Genomic DNA, 18,308 nt, shown 5'->3' on the forward strand with positions numbered 1-18,308 from the left:
CAAGCATAATTGAATTCCAAGGGAGTTCTGGCCATCACATTTAAAGGAACCGCACACCTTTTAAAATGTCTTCCTTCCATAGGAAATAATGGATAGGGGCACCTTCTTTTGGGGCTCATAGAATGGGACCCCCTGGTCCAATCGTTTTGAAACTTGGGAGATACTTTGGGGAGAGTCACTAAATACTATACTGAAAATTTGGTGCCTCTACCTCAAAAAACAGCTCCCCCAGAGCCCCCGAAACCTCCAGATCAATTCCCCATTATACCCTATGAGAATCAATCTCCACATAGAGAATAATGCTCAGCAGACGTGAGAGGATGCAAGGACTACAAGTCCCAGCATGCACCTTGCGAAGGGAGGCCAGACTGGAGCGAATAGCAGGCTGGCGGTGGGCGGGTCTTTGTAACTCGGAGGAAGGGAGAAGCCTGAAGCCAGGCAGGGAAAGAGACACGACGCCGTTCCACCCCCCACCCCCGCTATCAGATTTTTAGGGAACGGGGGATTAGGCTGCTAATCCAGGGGTCCCCCGGCAGGGCGGGGGGGTTGGGAAGCCTACTAAAACTACATAGTGACTGTGGGGGGTGGGGCTTCCCCCGCCAGCCAGCTGGCTGGGGCGGGGAGAAGCCTGTAAAAATGGGGGATCCCCCACTGGGACCTGGGGATTGGGAAGCCTACTCCCCCCTCCACTTGCCCTAGCACAGAAAAATGTACATTCAAGTGGAAGTCGGTGCTGGCAAACTACCTCTACCAGTTTTTAAATGTTATATAAATCTTCCTTTTGTAATCAATGTATACTACAAAGGAACTGATTGAGCTATTTAGATTGGCTGTCTTTAGGACAGAGTACTTTAGTTATGGAAACTGAGCCCAGAGATTTTTGGTTGTAATATGTAGTGTAGCCTTTAGGAAGTTTCTTGGATGTGCTACAAAGTACAGAGAACCCCACCTTTGGAGGATGGTTTGATAATTCCTTATGCATTAAGGCTCTATATATGATTTCTGGTCTAGCAGCCTTTTACATTGACTGAATCTCATTTTACCTGTGTCTATAACATTAAAGTTTCACTTTTCATTTGGAATGCACTTCCCATGAACATACTCTGAAATCTGAGGATTAATTTTGAGCTGGCCCTGAAGGGAGCAGATGGGAAGCAGTAGAGGGCTATTGTTCCCAAACATATATATAGCTGCTATCAAGATCTTACTGCCTGTCACGGCTGGGGTCAGGTCAGGCAAAGTCCAGAGGCAGTCCGAGGTCTGTAGCCAGCAAGCAGGAGTGTCCAAGGTGCCAAATCCAAATCGCTGTGCAAGTATCGCAGGTCCGAGGTCCAGAAGCCAAGGTCAGGGAGTCCAGAAGTCAAAAGCCAAAGTCAGGGAGTCAGGAACCAAAGTCAAGCCGGAGTGGATGCTAGAACGTGGTTTCCACAAAGCCTCCTCCCAAAGCCCACAGCTATATAGCCCTCTGCTGGCTGTTGCCCATTTGGGCTAATTGCTGGCTCTGGGAGGCAGCCAGGATCCTGTTACAAATCAAGCATCCTTGCTCTTAGGAGAGCCAGAATCCTCTCAAAACTCAGGACTCAGGGAGCGTCTTGCTTGTGAGCGTGCCGCCCTCCTCCGATCCCTGAGGTCCTGACGGAGGCGGTCACGCACACGAGCCACCCGAGAGGGCGAGGCAGGGGGGCTGGGATCTTCTTCAGCAGGAGGCAGAGGTACTGGTGCAGGTGGCAGGGGTACAGTTTCCTCGGCAGACTCGTCTTCCTCTGCAGGGTCCCCAGCACCCATGACACTATCCCCCCCCCAGGGCCCCCCTCCGTTGAGGGACCTGGGAGGTCGGGGTGGTCGTTGTGGAACTGTTGCATCAAGTCCGGGGCATGAAGATTGTCCACGGGCTCCCAAGACCGGTCTTCTGGGCCGTATCCCTCCCAGTCCACAAGGTACTGGAGGCCTCCGCGATGGTACCGGGAGTCCAGGATCTGGCGCACCTCGTATTCTTCCTCGTCATCCACCAACACCGGTGGTGGCGGCGGTGGGCAAGGAGGCTGAGCTGGGTCAGGGGGTGCAGCTGGAACAAGGAGGGAGCGATGGAACACAGGGTGAATGTGGAGGTGAGGTGGCAACTGGAGCCTGAAGGCGACGGGGTTTATTTGGTCCATGACGGGGTAGGGTCCGATGAACCGCGCATCCAGCTTGTGAGACCGACCAGGCCGGCGCAGGTAGCGAGTTGAGAGCCACACCTGATCCCCCGGCTGGACTGTGGGGCCTTCCTGCCTCTTCCGGTCCGCAGCCAGTTTATAGGCTTCCTTGGCCCGCTGTAGCTGCTCTTGGAGCAAGTCTTGGCTGGCGCGGAGTTCTTGCAGGTAGGCCTCGACGGCGGGGACATTCGTGGGTGGCAGGATCGCCGGGAAGAACCAAGGGTGGTAGCCGTAGGTTGCAGCAAACGGGGTCATTTGGGTGGACGAGTGGACCGCGTTGTTGTATGCAAACTCCACTAGAGGCAACAGAGTGGTCCAGTTGTCTTGCTGGTAGCAGGTGTAGCAGCGGAGATATTGCTCTAGTGTGGCATTGGTGCGCTCTGTCTGACCATCTGTCTGCGGGTGGTAGGCTGAGGACAGGTGCACTCGAGTACCCAGGCTGGAATGGAGGGCTTGCCAGAACCGAGAGGAGAACTGGGGCCCCCGGTCTGAGATCAGGTGGGCTGGGAGTCCGTGCAGATGAAAGATGTGTTGCAGGTAAAGCTGAGCTGTCTCCTGAGCTGTGGGAAGTTTCGGGCATGGAATGAAGTGGGCCATCTTGGTAAATAGGTCGACGACCACCAAGATGCAAGTCTGACCTTTGGATCGTGGGAGTTCCATGATGAAGTCCATCGAGATGGTATCCCAGGGTCCTGAGGGTGCGGGCAAGGGCTGTAACAACCCCGAGGGTTTGGCCGGGACGTCTTTGGCCCGCCGACAGACGTCACAGGAGCTGACATAACGGGCAACATCGGAGCAAACTCGTGGCCACCAGAATTCTCGCGTCAGCAAGTGGGTGGTCTTATGCTGTCCGAAGTGCCCGGCGGGCAACGAGTCGTGGGTCAGGCGTAGCACTTCTGCCCGTAAGGGCCCGGGCGGCACATAGAGGCGTTCGCGGTGTAGCAAGAGACCGCTTCGAGTCGTGAACTCGCCTGCTGAGTCATCTTGGAGCGCCTGGAGGTGTTGCTGGACCCAGGGATCCTTGGCCTGGCTAGCACGAATGTCCTCCACGAGTGTGGGTGAAGTGGAGGTGGCTGCAAACACTGAGGGTGGCAGGATGGGAGCAGCGGGCGCGGCCTCAGTTGAAGCAGGGGCGTATTCTGGTTTCCGGGAGAGTGCATCTAATTTCCGGTTCTGGGTATGGGGGATGTAGGAGATCTGGAAGTCAAAGTGAGAGAAGAATAGGGACCACCGGATCTGGCGCTGGTTGAGATGGCAGGTGGTCTGGAGGTGCTCTAAGTTCCGGTGGTCGGTGAGCACTTGAACAGGGTGGTGAGCCCCTTCGAGGTAATGCCTCCAAACCTCAAAAGCCGCCTTGATCGCGAGCAACTCTCTCTCCCAGATGGTGTAGTTCCTCTCCGCAGCGGTGAGCTGGCGCGAGTAATAGGCGCAGGGCTGGAGTGGCTGAGACGGTTCCTCGCGCTGGGACAGCACTGCTCCCAGGGCCATGTTGGAGGCATCAGCTTCCACCGTAAAGGGAAGCTGGGGGTCAGGGTATCTCAGGAGTGGCCCGGTGGCAAAACGGGTCTTCAGAGTGGAGAAGGCGTTATCGGCCTCTGGGGACCAGCAGAAGGGTTCTTTGGGGCGGAGTAGTTCAGTCAGGGGTGTTGTCAGGGAGGCATAGGCCGGGATGAATTGCCGATAGTAGTTGGGAAACCCAAGGAACCGCTGCAGGTCTTTGCGATTCTGAGGAGCCTGCCAGGTCAGGACCGCTTCCACTTTCTTCGGGTCCATGAGGATCCCCTGCGGTGACACAATGTGACCGAGGAATTTGACAGAGCGCAGGTCGAAGTCGTACTTCTCCAGCTTGGCGTAGAGGCCATGGGTTCGTAGGCGCTGCAGGACCTGGCGGACGTGCTCGGCGTGCTGGGCAGGATCGCGGGAGTAGATTAGGGTGTCATCTAGATATATGATTGCGAAGCGGTCGAGCAGGTCCCGGAATATGTCGTTCATGAACCTCTGGAAGACAGCGGGGGCGTTGGTCAATCCGAAGGGCATCACCAGGTGCTCGTACTGCCCGTATCGGGTCCCAAAGGCGGTCTTCCATTCGTCTCCGGGCTGTATGCGCACCAAATTGTACGCTCCACGAAGGTCCAGCTTGGTATAGAGTTGGGCCCCCTTTAAGCGATCTAAGAGTTCAGGGATCAGTGGTAGAGGGTACTGGTCGCGGATGGTGATTTTGTTCAGGGCCCGGTAATCATTGCACAGTTGGAGCTCCCCACTTTTCTTCTTCACGAAGAGGACTGGGGCAGACAGGGGAGAGGTTGAGGGTCGGATGAATCCACGTTTCAGGTTCTTATCTAGGAAGTCTCGCAGAGCGGCCAACTCAGGCTCCGACATTGGATACAGACGCCCCACCGGGAGTGGTGCCCCAGGTACCAAGTCAATGGCACAGTCATAGGGCCGGTGAGGGGGAAGCTGATCCGCCCCTGTCTCCTCGAAGACATCGGCGAAATCCGCATACTTCTGAGGGAGCTGAGGACCACCACTCGGGATGCCGGCTGCCAGAGTGGTGGGAGGAGGCAGGTGGGGGCATGGGTCTCGGAAACATAGTTCCTGCTGGGCCCAGTCCACGATGGGGTTGTGCAGCTTCAGCCAGGAAAGGCCCAGAATCAGTGGGACGAGAGGCATGCGGGCGACATTAAACTGCAGCTGTTCTTGGTGCTGCTGGACGTGGAAAGTGATGGGACAGGTCTCCTGGGTGACGGGCCCAGAACGGAGGAGGCGCCCGTCAATAGCCTCCACCAGCGACGGAATCGCTTTTGTCTGCACCGGAATCTGGTGCTGCTTCACAAAGGCGGCATCTATAAAACAGTGGGCTGCTCCCGAGTCCAGCATGGCATACACGAACAGCCAGCGTTCGTCAGGCAGACGGAGTTTGACAGGTAGCAGGAACGGGCCCGGGGTCTCAGCCCGCTGTTCGGAGGACCCAGCTAGTCGCCCCAGGGTGGGGGGTCCACTTACGCCTGGGGCTGCCCTTTTGGCGGCGGTGGCAGCGAAGGTCCGGGTGTCCGATGCTTAGCAGGACAGCCGGAGGCATAGTGGCCTGCCGTACCGCAGTAGAGGCACAGATTCTGCGTGCGGCGTCTGGCCTTTTCCTCTGGGGTCAGGCGGGGTCGAGCAGCTCCAAGCTGCATAGGCTCATCCTTGGTGCTGGTACAAGCTAGGGACGGGCTAGGAGCCAAGTGGCACGGCGCAGGGAGCTGGCGCCCTCTGGTCTTGGCTTGGCGGCAACTTTCCAGGCGGCCATCGATGCGGAGGCAGAGGGTGATAAGTTGTTGGAGCGTGGGTGGTTGCTCCACCCTGGCCAGCTCATCCAGGACCTCCTCTGCCAACCCCTCGGTAAACTGGTCCATCTGGGCAGCCTCATTCCACGCCAGGTCTTGGGTCAGGAGCTTGAATTCGGTGGCATATTGGGCCACCGAGGAGTTGCCTTGCTTCAGTGCCCTGATCTTCCAGTTGTCTGTGGCTGCTTGGACTGGGCTAGAGAAAGCAGCAGACAGGTGGGCCTCAAACCCCTGGTAATTAGTTAGTAGGGGAGAGGACGTGACCAGCAAGGGTGTGGCCCATTTGGCCGCCTGCCCCTTTAACAGACTGATGATGAAACACACCTTTGTCTTGTCATTGAGGAAGTCCCGTGCTCTCAGTTCAAAGTACAGCCGGCACTGTGCTAGGAAGGCAGGAAATTCTTCCACGGCACCCCCAAACCTGTCAGGTGGGGGAACTGGGCACTTGTCTGGAGCACTGGCCGCAGGTTGTTGCTGCAAGTGCACTACTGCCTGTGTTAGCTGCTGTACCTGGGCTTGGAGCGCAGCCAGTAGTTCTGTGGTTTCACTTGCTTCAGCCTCCATCCTGTGGCATGGGTGTTTGTTGGGTGGAAGCAATCTGTCACGGCTGGGGCCAAGTCAGGCAAAGTCCAGAGGCAGTCCGAGGTCTGTAGCCAGCAAGCAGGAGTGTCCAAGGTGCCAAATCCAAATCGCTGTGCAAGTATCGCAGGTCCGAGGTCCAGAAGTCAAAAGCCAAAGTCGGAGAGTCAGGAACCAAAGTCAAGCCAGAGTGGATGCTAGAACATCAGGGAGATGACTAGTTGCTTCCACAAAGCCTCCTCCCAAAGCCCACAGCTATATAGCCCTCTGCTGGCTGTTGCCCATTTGGGCTAATTGCTGGCTCTGGGAGGCAGCCAGGATCCTGTTACAACTCAAGCATCCTTGCTCTTAGGAGGGCCAGAATCCTCTCAAAACTCAGGACTCAGGGAGCGTCTTGCTTGTGAGCGTGCCGCCCTCCTCCGATCCCTGAGGTCCTGATGGAGGCGGTCACGCACACGAGCCACCCGAGAGGGCGAGGCAGGGAGGCTGGGATCTTCTTCAGCAGGAGGCAGGGGTACTGGTGCAGGTGGCAGGGGTACAGTTTCCTCGGCAGACTCGTCTTCCTCTGCAGGGTCCCCAGCACCCATGACACTGCCTGATGTGGAAGAGTCTAGGCATACTAGGTCAGTCTGAAGTGCCATGATGTGCTTCAGTAATGTTAGCAACTGGCCTTGAGAGAAAAATGCCTTATCTTTAACGGAGGCTTAATAGGATGCTATTTACCAGGTAATGTTATTTACCTCCATGAAACAAAAAAGGGGAGGGGGAACTTAACTCAGATTAAATTGGCCCAATGATTCTGTTAGTCAAACTGAAAAATAATATATATTCACAGATATACAAAAATATACATGTATTTATTACAAAGTAAATCAAAAACAGATATTAGCCCTCATGATAGCTTCAGTTAAGATTCATTGCGTACAATGATAACCAGAAATGACCATAATTGACCGTGAGCAGACGCGTTTTGTCCCATCGGCCTTCCTCAGAGTTCAAACAAATGACATTACAGGAATGGCTCCTGACATTACAATATAACAATCATTTCTTATAATTTGACCAAGATGAAGTTTTTTCTAGTGGAGAACAGAAAAACAGACGTTGATGAATATATGAAATGTTTTCCACTTCCATTTCCCACTACCATATTCATATATATATATATATATATATATATATATATATATATATATATATATATATATATGTATGTATGAAATAACAGATAGATTGATAGATAGATACTAATGAATATTTTCTGTGACCCAAGGGAAAGATATTAAACAGAGGCATCATTCTTGAGAGATTACTGCTTTCCAGTAGCAATGATTCAGTAGCGATGATTCAACTGAGTACTTTTAAAAGATATTCTTATATTTTAGAGAAATGTTAAAACATGGAATAATAAAACAGAATAATATTTCATATCAATTGAAGTTACCTTTCTTACTTGGTCAGAAAAATTCAGTAGTACATTTTGAATTATTACATAATTACTATTGGCTCCTGGCTTCATCAAGACTCTCACAAGGCCAGTATTTGTTTTTAATTTATTTTGTGATTTATTTTAATAAACAAATATTTTAGATAGATTTATCTATCTAAATATGTATTTAATAAACATAATAAACATAAGTACTTTTTGTATACATATTTGTTGTTTATACATATTCATACATATTTATTTATACATATTTATTATTAATAATAATTTTAAATGTAACTAACAGATTCAGTGGGCCTATACTGTAAATTCATATCTTCCCAGCCTTTGGTTTCTCACATTAAGCCTCTATTAAAGGGACAGGACATTTTTTCTCCAGGCCTCCATTGTTTTTGTGGGATGAGTATTCCCAGGTAATGTGCTGGATTAAACCCTGTGGAGGCCCCTAGGCAGCTGAAATCTAAGGGGCACCCTCATAAATTATCTCAGAGTCTGAGCACCTGCCCACCACCCATGGTCCCTGCTGCAGCCTGCAGGCACCTTCTCAAAAGCCCCTTTGATAAAGTTGTGGGGGAGAGGCAGAGAGTGGCAAACTTGCCATTGATGCCAGCAGCAGCCGCACCAGGCAAGTTGAGCAAAGAGCAGTTCAGGCTGGGAGGGCTGCAAGCAAGGGAGAAAAGGGGGGGGGAGCTGGCCTAGGCCCCCTAAAGGCATGGGGGCCCATAGGCCAGTGCCTACTCAGCCTATTTGTTAATCCAGCCTTGCCAGGTATGATCAGAAGTAGTGGCAATGTAAAAAGGGGGGCAGGGCTGCTAGTCTACAGTATCTGTTGGTTGTTAATCATGTTGATCTTCATTGTTTTGATTGCTAGGTAACCCTTCGCCCAGGCACTGACCTGAATGCCAGAGAAGTGAATCAGTATATCTTGACATTCACAGCACAGTGCCCAGAAGAAGTCCCTGTTACTAGCCAGCTTTACATTCAAGTAAAAAAAGTAGACAGATTAGAGTGTGACAACACATTTCTTAACACAGGTAAGACTGGCTTGCATGAAGCTGTTATTGTTATGTATTTATTAGCAGCAGGAAGTGATTATTCTCCCCAGAAAGTGGGGGGTGGGGGTGGGGGGAGATGTTCTGGGAAATAGAATTTACTGATGCTGTGGGGCTTGATATTAGAGTTGCCAAGTCTTACCTTGGCTGTGGCAAGGGAGTCCATGTCATGCCACTTCCGAGTGACATCACTGCACCAGGCATGTCACACAATGATGGAACTCTTTGGGTGTGGGGATCCCTACAGTGGCCTACTCCATGCTGGCAGGTTGGGGTCCCCCAAACCGGGGGATCCCCTGCCCCCAGCAGGAGCTAGGCAGCCCAACTTGATACAAGGTGGAGGGTTGAGAATTTGGAGGATTCTCTAATGATGTCCCAAGTCAGGGCAGGGAATAGTGAGACTGAGAGTGGGTGGCAAGGGATGTGATTTATCTTTCAGTATCTGCTGGCAGAATTCAAGAAATAATCCAGTCCCACACTTTGGAGATTGCTTTCAATAACCTTTACTGCAACAGGATTTGCAGAAAGTTACAGGCCACTGATACAACAGAGAGGCCCTCAGAATGCAAGCACTAACCACAGTAACACACAGGAGAGAGAAAAACAAGAAGACATAGGCTGAGCTGCAACAGAAAACATTCAATAAACCCAGGATACCTGAGAATGCACCAAAGTTCCCCCTAGGGTACAAGTAGACTAAACAACTCTTCCAGATGGGCAGAAGATAGTCTGGGGCTGTTTAGGCCAGTGGGAATCTGAGCCAGTGGAAACTGCTAAAGCAGTCAAAGGGGCATGCTTTAATCAAAACAGAAATCTTGACACTTTCTTATTTCCTATAGCTGCAAGCCCCTTACTAATTCCTGAGAACGTTGCTCCTGGAACTGTCATCTACACAGTCACTCTGAAGAGGAAAGGCAGAGGCAATCTCATGGTGAGCATCATGATAGGAGGCAACAGATGGAATGCAGATGGGAAAGGATTTATTAGCAGCAGGGAGGGATTATTCTCTGGGGGAGATGTTCTAGGAAACAGAATTACTGATGCTGTGGCTGGATATAAGGCAGAGGCTTGAGAATTTGGAGGGTTCTCGGACTTCCAGGTTTCGGCGACTCAGCGTTGAGAGTGGCTCGGACCATCGCGTCCTGAGCCGCCCTCAAATCGACACTTCGGAGGGGTCGCCCACAAAGGACAACCCAATTCTGGGAGCCAGGAAGGCTCCCAGAAGATGAGAGGATTGAGCGGTAGATCGGGGAGATCAGCGGAGGTGGTTACTCCCACGATCCCACTTTCCTCAAGCTTCTCTGTGCCGATCGCCATTTTTAAATGGCACAAGAATCAGCCACCTGTTTCTTCTTTCACTTTCTTCCACTCTGCATTCCGGATCTTCAAGTTTTATAAAGGACAGAAACTTCTTATTGCTTTAAGTGTGTTTTCCCGCTCACTTTTATACCACTTAGGAATAGTACTGGCAGGGAAAAAGAAAATCAGGAGCAGATTTTAAGTAAAGCAAGAGACTGTGGGGGGCAAGAGACTGTGGGGGGGGGGGACCCTCCCTCTTTCTTTTGCAGGGCTTGAAAAAGTTTGCACAACCTGATATATGGAGAGTACCTGCATGTAAGAGAACTCATCAATTTATAATGGATGTTTGAAGTTGAATGGTTTCTTTTAAACCCTTGTGGGCGAGGAAAGTTCTTGGCTTCTGGGGAAAAGATCTCTGCTGACAGATCTGAGAGTGGCATGGTTTAGATGTGCTTTGAAGAGTTAGTACAAGTGTTTTGATGGAACCTAGAAGCACGTAAAGAAATACCAAAAACTGTTGGGGATCTGATACTGATTATAAGATAAAACAAGATCTTCGGTGGCAACAAGAATACTTTGTAATTTTTTTTGTTCTTTTAAAGTAACAATTGGTTATTTGATCTTTTCTGTGGATATAAACCATCTTATTTGGTATTTTACCTTTTCCTTTTTTGGTTTTTTTGTATACTTGTGGCTGGATTATTTTTTGGATATTGTGGCAAAGACTTTTGGTTTGGGTTTTTATTTTTTGGGGCATCTGTGTGTTTTTATTTTGGATTACTGATTTTTAATTACTTTTGGGGCATGTTTGGATTACAAATAGGGCATTCAGCCCTGGATTACAGTTTTATGATTTCTGTATTTGGATTATTGAATCTCCATTGGATATATTTGCTTTTTTTAACCTTTTTTTGGGTGTTGGTTCTTCTCTAATGTGGTTTGGTTTATTACAACTCACTTTGGGTCTCACCTTTGGATTACAAATAGGGTATTCAGCCCTTGGATTACAGATTTATATCTTGCACCTTTTATACCTGAAACCTAGCTGGAAGATTGGTTGGTGTCTTGGATTACAATTGAATTAATCTAGCTTTTCACAGCAGGCAATGGCTACATCTTTAGAGAACTGAACTGAATTGTTTCTCTTACTATCTGTTGTGCTGAACTGAAAAGAGTTTTTTTTAGTATTGTTTTGACTGACACAAATTGTTGATAGCAACCAGAAAATTGTTTTCATTTTTGAACTATTTGATAGTAAGCATATTCTAGGACGCAGTTTAGTTTATCTGACGTAAACAAGAACAAAAGTGGAAGAAGTGTTATTGAGGTTTTTTTTATCGGTGTCTGTTTGTACTTTCAGCAAAAATGAGTGGGCCTAAGGACTCTGTAAAAAAAAAAGACAACAAAGAAGGAAAACAAATGTTTCCTTCACCTAATCCACCACCTGGGCCAGGTAAATTTACGCCTATGCAAGGAGATATGAAAGAGATGCAAGCTGCTCTAATGACTGCTATAGTACAACCAACTAGTAAAGTAGACAATATAGGCGAGCAGATGACAGAGATTAAAAAAGAGCTTGCAGAGAATACTAGCCAGACAACTGAGACTAACAAGGCCTTAAAAATATTGGAGGGCCAAGTGACAGAGAATACCCAGAAAGCAGAGCACATGGAAAAAATACAGAATATACAAGATTCTAGACTTTTACAACTGGAAGTAGACAGAGCTGCTTATATGTTGAGGTTCCAAAACATACCAGAAGAAAAAAATGAAGACTTACAGAAAATTTTGAGTGAGGCTTTGGCTGAAATTTTACAGGTGACTCCTAAGAGAATGGATGAGGAATTTGATCAAGTTAGATGGGTACCCTCCAGCTACACAAGGTGAAAAAGCTGCCCAGTGAAGTACATTTGAAATTTACAAGGAAGAGGATTAAAGATGACATTTTAAAACAAGTAATTGATAGACCAATGATGATAGCTGGAAATATGGTGAAAATCTTGAGAGAGGTTCCCTGGCCTGTGAGGCAAAAGAGGAGAGAATACCAAGAGCTAATAGATTTTTTGAGAAGAGAAATACCCTATATGTGGTTAATGCCAGAGGGCTTACTTTTTACATGTCAGGAGACCAGATATAGGATCAACTCCATTTTTAAAGCGCAACATTTTTTGAAAAAATGAATGAAAAAGAAGGTAAGGAAAAGAAGGATGAAGAAGAGGAGGAGGGTGAAGTTTCTGGGGAAGAAAATCCAAATGAGCCACAGAGATACCATACAAGGCAACACCCCAAAAAGGATTAAAAAGATAAGGATAACTCAAATCCATAATGGCCTCAATTAATGTAAATGGACTTAATTCTCCTGCAAAAAGGAGGAAGACATTTAGATATTTGGCAAAATTGGAAATGGATATAATTTGTTTACAAGAAATGCATATTTTAACTGGAGAGCCAGTTTGGTGTAGTGATTAAGTGTGCGGACTCTTATCTGGGAGAACCGGGTTTGATTCCCCACTCCTCCACTTACACCTGCTAACATGGCCTTGGGTCAGCCATAGCTCTGGCAGAGGTTGTCCTTGAAAGGGCAGCTGCTGAGAGAGCCCTCTCCAGCCCCACCCACCTCACAGGGTGTCTGTTGTGGGGGAGGAAGGTAAAGGAGATTGTGAGCCGCTCTGAGACTCTTCGGAGTGGAGGGCGGGATATAAATCCAATATCTTCTTCGATCTTCATCTTCTTAACGAAAGATCAACATTTTTTAAAAAACAGAAAACTAGGTAATCTATTTACAGCAACAGATAATAATAAGAAGAAAAGAGGAGTGGCAACATATATTAAAGACAAATTCAATCCGCAATTGAAATTTGCTTCTGAAGATGGAAGAATCTTACTAGTAGAAATTATGGTGGACAATAAAAAATCTTATTGGCAAATGTCTATGTCCCAAACGATAACCAAGAGAAATTTTTTCAAAATTTGCATTCCAAATTAGCAAATTTGGATTATGCAGAATATTGTTTAATATGAGACAATTATGACAATCTACTTAAGGAAATTAAAAAAAGACTTGGAAAAATGGTGTGATTAAAACTTATCTTTATTGGGAAGAATAGCTTTAATAAAGATGAACATTTTGCCAAGATTATTGTTCCTATTTCAAACTATTCCAATATTTCTAAATAGTGGATTTTTTCAAGAACTGAACAGGATGATTGCTAAGTATGTTTGGCAAGGCAAAAAACCTAGAATTATACTCAAAGCATTGCAGTACTCTAAATTAAGAGCAGATTTGGGCCTAACAGATTGGCATTTATACTATAAAGCATCTGCACTGCTATGGGTAAGAGACTGGATACTCCTGAATGACAGGAGACAACTGTTATTAGAAGGACATGATTTGACTATGGGGTGGCACGCATATTTGTGGTATCAAAAATTTGAAGGACACTCTTATTTTAAAAATCATTGGTTCAGAAAATCTTTGTACCATACTTGGTCATGTTTGAAGATGAGAATTTATCAAAAAATTCCAAGATGGGTCTCGCCAGTAGAAGCATTTATTCACCCAAATCTTTTAAAAACAAACCAGAATTACAAGTATGATGATCTGTTGGGAAAAGACAACCAACTAAAAACCAGAGAAGAATGGGAAGGTATGGATATTAAAATGAATTGGTGGTTAAGAATGCAAGTTGAATCGAGATATGTAAAAGAAAAGATAATAGGCTTTTATACAGAACAATATGTATTTGACAAAATTTTATTGGGTCCACAAGAAAAGTTAATTTCTAAATTATATGCATTTCTGCTTCAAATGAAGATGCAAGATGAAGTTGTAAAGGTCTGTATGATTCAATGGGCAAAAATTTTGGATATAATATTGCATTAGAAGATTGGGAGAGACTTTGGAAACTTAATGTGAAGCTAACTAGGTCAGCGACCTTCAAAGAAAATTTATACAAGATGTTCTACTGATGGTATCTGACACAACAGAAACTATGTAAGATTTATCCTAATATGTCCAACAAATGCTGGAAATGTACCAAACAGACTGGTTCCTTTTTCCGTATGTGGTAGACATGTGAGACAGTGAAAGGTTATTGGAGTGTGATCCATGAAATGTTACAGAAGATCACAAAGACACAGATTCATTTTAAACCAGAACTATTTTTATTGAACATTTTTCCAGAGAGCTATTCCAAAGAGATGAGACATTTGTTGGCACATTTTAACACAGCAGCCAGGATCCTTCTGGCACAAAGATGGAAGTCTCAGGAGATTCCCACAAAAATGGATGTAGTGGGAAAGGTTTTGGAAACAGCAGAGTTGGAGTTTTTATCCCAGCTGTTAACTGGGAAATCTAAAGAAGAAGCAAGAAAACATTGGATTAAATTCTATGCCTGGTTAGATAATCAAGACTTTTAAGATTCTCTGATGTGAACTTATTTTTTCTTTTTTTCCTTGTACTTTATAGTATAAAACCTGTTTTTATTAGAATTGTCAAAACTATTTGTAAACTTTAACAAAAGAACATATTATAAAATGTGAAATGGAGTTGGTGTAGTTGAGACAAAATAGTAAAGGACAAATTATGATAAGAAGTTAAGGTAGAATTATAAGTTTTGAAAGAATTTTTAGATAAAATATTAATGGAATGTATGGTGTTTTCTATTCTTCTATCCCCAATCCTCTACCCTTATCTTTTTTTTTTTCTCTTCTGAAAACTAATAAAACTCTTTAAAAACAGGAGAATTTGGAGGGTTCTCAATTGATGTCCCAAGTCGGGGTTAGGAATAGTGAAAGGCAGATGATGAGGGATGTGACTTTTCAGTAAAGTCTCTTACTGACTTGTTATTCTCTCATACAGTTCAGTTTGGAAAATGGTTCTGTGCCTTTCATCTTAAATGGAATAGGAGAAGTGCTTGTACCTGCCACAGGTCTGACTCATACACAAGCTGGTAAGGTGTGTGCCTCTGTTTACTTTATGGATGCTGCATAAAGGAGTGGGGGGATTAGCCCACAAACAACTCAGCTAACAGTAAGTCACATAAGACTGTAATATCAATTCAAGTCTATTCCAGAAGCATTTGTAATCCAACTGTCCTGTAATATATACACAAAATATTTATATAATAAAGCATTCACTTGAAAAGTCATAAAGGATGAAATGTATTTCAACTTCACAGTCATCTTCAGTGGCCTCTAACATATAAACACCCTGTCTTTCATAGATATTTATATGTGTGATCACTACAAAGAAAATAGATATAAAATATAAATACATACTCAATATCTCATTGAACTATTGAGCTCTGCCCTTTCAATCATTTACAGGCCTTTTTATGAACCTAAAAATATAAAATGAAAAAGAAATACTATTTAAAGACCACTGAAGAAGATCATTCAATTGAAACATCTTTGGTCCTTTATGACTTTTCATGTGACTCCTTTATTACATCCCATGACAATCCGTGTGTTCCATTCAGAACTCAGTCTTGCATCAGGCTTGTTCACAAGGAGGCTAACTTGTTGTGTGAAGCTGTTATTGTGCCCATTACTCTTACCATATTTTCACCCTCAGTCTTGTAACCCCACAACCTTGTTTCTAGGCAACTGACCCTGTTACCTGTTGCTGCTACACTGAGGTGACAATGCACAGCAGACTTGGAGCCCTTCCACCTACATTCTTCATGTTCTGCCTTTCAGGGAACTCTTCCTTTCCAATCCTGGGGCTTCTATAAAATCCCATTCATCCTGACTAGTAGTGCAGAGCTCTACCCTTCTAAAGGTCTATTGAAATCAAGGATTGTGCAATATGCATCCTGGGTCCAGCAGAGTGTTGAGAACCTACATCAGACTAGGCCTGAGCCTTCTACTGGCAGATTTATCACATGCTATTTCCTCTGCAGCTATTCCAAATGAATATTGTGGTCAATGACGGTGATGGGAGAAGCTGCCACAGTCTTTTGATGGTCCAAGTGCAACCTGTTTACCACAACACTGTCAATTTCACGTGAGCTGGGTGAACTGTAATTGGGGAAGGTGAAGAGGGACACTAAGGCTCCAGAGTCCTGTAGATCTGAAGCTTGGAGAGTGGGCAAGTGTGGAAGCAGGTCTATCCTCAGGCACTTTGCTACACATATTGGCGTGCGGAACACAAATGAGAGAGGTGTACTCCAAGGTCCCTCATAATGGAACACAGCAAAGAATCGTGGGATGTATGAATCCTGGATCTCACAGATCATAGCTGATCTGAGAGTTGCACCCCTATGTTTATATTTAATGTTTATGTTTAATTCGATTTATACCCTATCCTCCCCACCGAGGTGTGCTCACTATGCTTTGTGATGTTGCAAGGTATGTACCTTTCAACATGAATGGTACTTAATTGGCAAGGAAACTGTTAATCTTTTGTGAACATTCAGGGCCTGAGCTGGGGCAATGAGCAGAGGCAGTTTTATCCAATGAGCAACAGGGGCAACTGCCTCAGACTGTGCAGTTGAGGGGACACTGCTATGGCCCCAGCAGCTCCTCCAAAGGAGGGGGGTGGCAGGTTTCTGCTACCACTTGTACCTGCTCCATCCAGTGCTCAGGAAGCAGGCTTCCAGCAGCAGCAGTGGTGACTTTGACCCTCCTTTTGCAAAGCGAGGGCCACTCTTTGCTTGGCCCGAGTGGTGGTAGGGGGTGGGTGGCAGTGATTCTGGGACTCCGTCTTGGACTTTTGCCTAGGGGCCCAGATTCACCAAGACCACCCTAACAATTAGATGGTAATAAGGGCTTCCACACAGTCTATAGCACATATGGAGCTAATCTGCGCCCTCTTGTACTGTAATCAGGTATGAGCAAGATCTCCACAAGTCCAGTTCTCTGAGAATCCGTTCAACTGCCAAAACAAAAACTAGTAGCAGGCCTTTGGTATCCCTAAGTTGTTACTTCTTTCAGCAATAAGGATGCCAGACCCCCTGGTGGAGGGAGGGGTCCCCTGCTGTCAGGCCCCACCTCTCTACTGCTGATCAGCTGGCTGATGGGGAAACTTACTCCCCCCCCCCCAAGGGAGGAACATTGGACATTTCAACGACATTCTTACATGACGACCGATTTCTCACTCACCCTACGCCGCTCTGACATTCCTCTTTTCAGCGTGGCGTCCTTCCGATTTCCCACTATCTGCCCCGGGACTTCAGCCTGAGTCGCCATTTTTGCATGGCAAAGAGAAACTGGTTTTTAGCAGTTTCTCTTTGCTGTGCAAAAATGGCAACACAGGCCATATTTTCTGCCCTGGGGCAGATAGTGGGAAATCAGAAGGACGCTGCGCTGAAGAGGAACGAGAGGCATAGGGTGAATGTGAAATTGGTGGACATCAATGTGACCTGAAAGTGATGTAGGCACATTGGGGTTGTCAGGGTAATACTCTAATTTTGGGCAATGGGTAGAATTAATTTCCTGGTAAGTCCATCTCCCATCCCTTGCTGGCTGCCTGGAGGGACCTGGCAACCGTATCCAGCAATAATTCTTCAGACAGGCTGAGGGTACACATAGTTTCACAGATCTGGACATTAGAGTTGAAATTCAGTAAGGTGGTTTTCTTGTGATAGGGACCATGTGTAGACTCAGGGCAGATTTACTGCTTGCTCTGCCCCTGTGGGCCTAGGCAGCCCAGAATAAGCAGTATGCTGTGTGATCCTTTCTGAAAAACATCCACCCTTCATTTAAATTGGATTAGAAGCCAGCTCCATATTCTCTGAAGAACAGAATGGCCTTTGGGAGTTTCTGAAGGGCCTCTTGAAGTGTTTCTGGCCTTTTTTCAGGTCACACACATTGCAGTCTTTGAGCCTTGACTTTAAAATATGAGTAGCCAAGGTAGACAACAGGGCTCATGTGGGCTGCTGATTTAGAAGTAGAGACTCACACTGCTTTCTTTTTTATTCAGGGAGTCATCAAAAGCAGTCTCTGTGTTTGAAAACATAGGACCCCTACAGACTATCACATATGTCCATGCTCATGGAGAAGGGCGTGTGATCTATGAGATCATATCTCCAAGCACAGTCTTTTTCACCATTAACTCAGGTAAGGGTGGTCCAAGCGGGATAGCATGGCATCCACACGGCCTGAGAGTGGGCTGGGTGATCGGCGACATGACCTTCAAACAATTTCTGCCTTCTATTGAACAGCCCCTTAAGGGGCTGGCTCACCTCAGCCTCTCTTGCCTGCATGCAGTGACAGGTGATATTAAAAATACATACAACATAGATTTGGACCGCAATCCAGAGTTGGCCCAGACCTTGCTGTTGGTGAGAGCCTACAATATGCTTCATCCTACTGATAGTGCCACCATCACTGTCAACATTACTGTTCAGCACCAGAACTTGCAAGGACCCATGTGCTCCCCAGCTATTTATGTGTGAGTATCCCGCAG

At 46.4% G+C, this 18,308-nt stretch overlaps 1 protein-coding gene across 1 annotated transcript in view; it reads left to right on the plus strand.

Annotated features, from left to right (window-relative positions):
• Positions 1 to 18,308, plus strand: part of CDHR4 (cadherin related family member 4) — a gene marked incomplete at its 5' end in the record, with an annotated part of 45,697 nt that overhangs the window by 3,015 nt on the left and 24,374 nt on the right. Inside the window, 6 exons of the mRNA XM_060238824.1 lie at positions 8,419 to 8,581; positions 9,439 to 9,530; positions 14,760 to 14,855; positions 15,802 to 15,905; positions 17,823 to 17,959; positions 18,110 to 18,293. Of these exons, the coding sequence (XP_060094807.1) occupies positions 8,419 to 8,581; positions 9,439 to 9,530; positions 14,760 to 14,855; positions 15,802 to 15,905; positions 17,823 to 17,959; positions 18,110 to 18,293 (776 nt within the window). The remainder of the gene's footprint in view (positions 1 to 8,418; positions 8,582 to 9,438; positions 9,531 to 14,759; positions 14,856 to 15,801; positions 15,906 to 17,822; positions 17,960 to 18,109; positions 18,294 to 18,308) is intronic.

The sequence above is a fragment of the Heteronotia binoei genome, chromosome 5 (assembly GCF_032191835.1).
Source record: "Heteronotia binoei isolate CCM8104 ecotype False Entrance Well chromosome 5, APGP_CSIRO_Hbin_v1, whole genome shotgun sequence".
Lineage (NCBI taxonomy): Eukaryota > Metazoa > Chordata > Lepidosauria > Squamata > Gekkonidae > Heteronotia > Heteronotia binoei.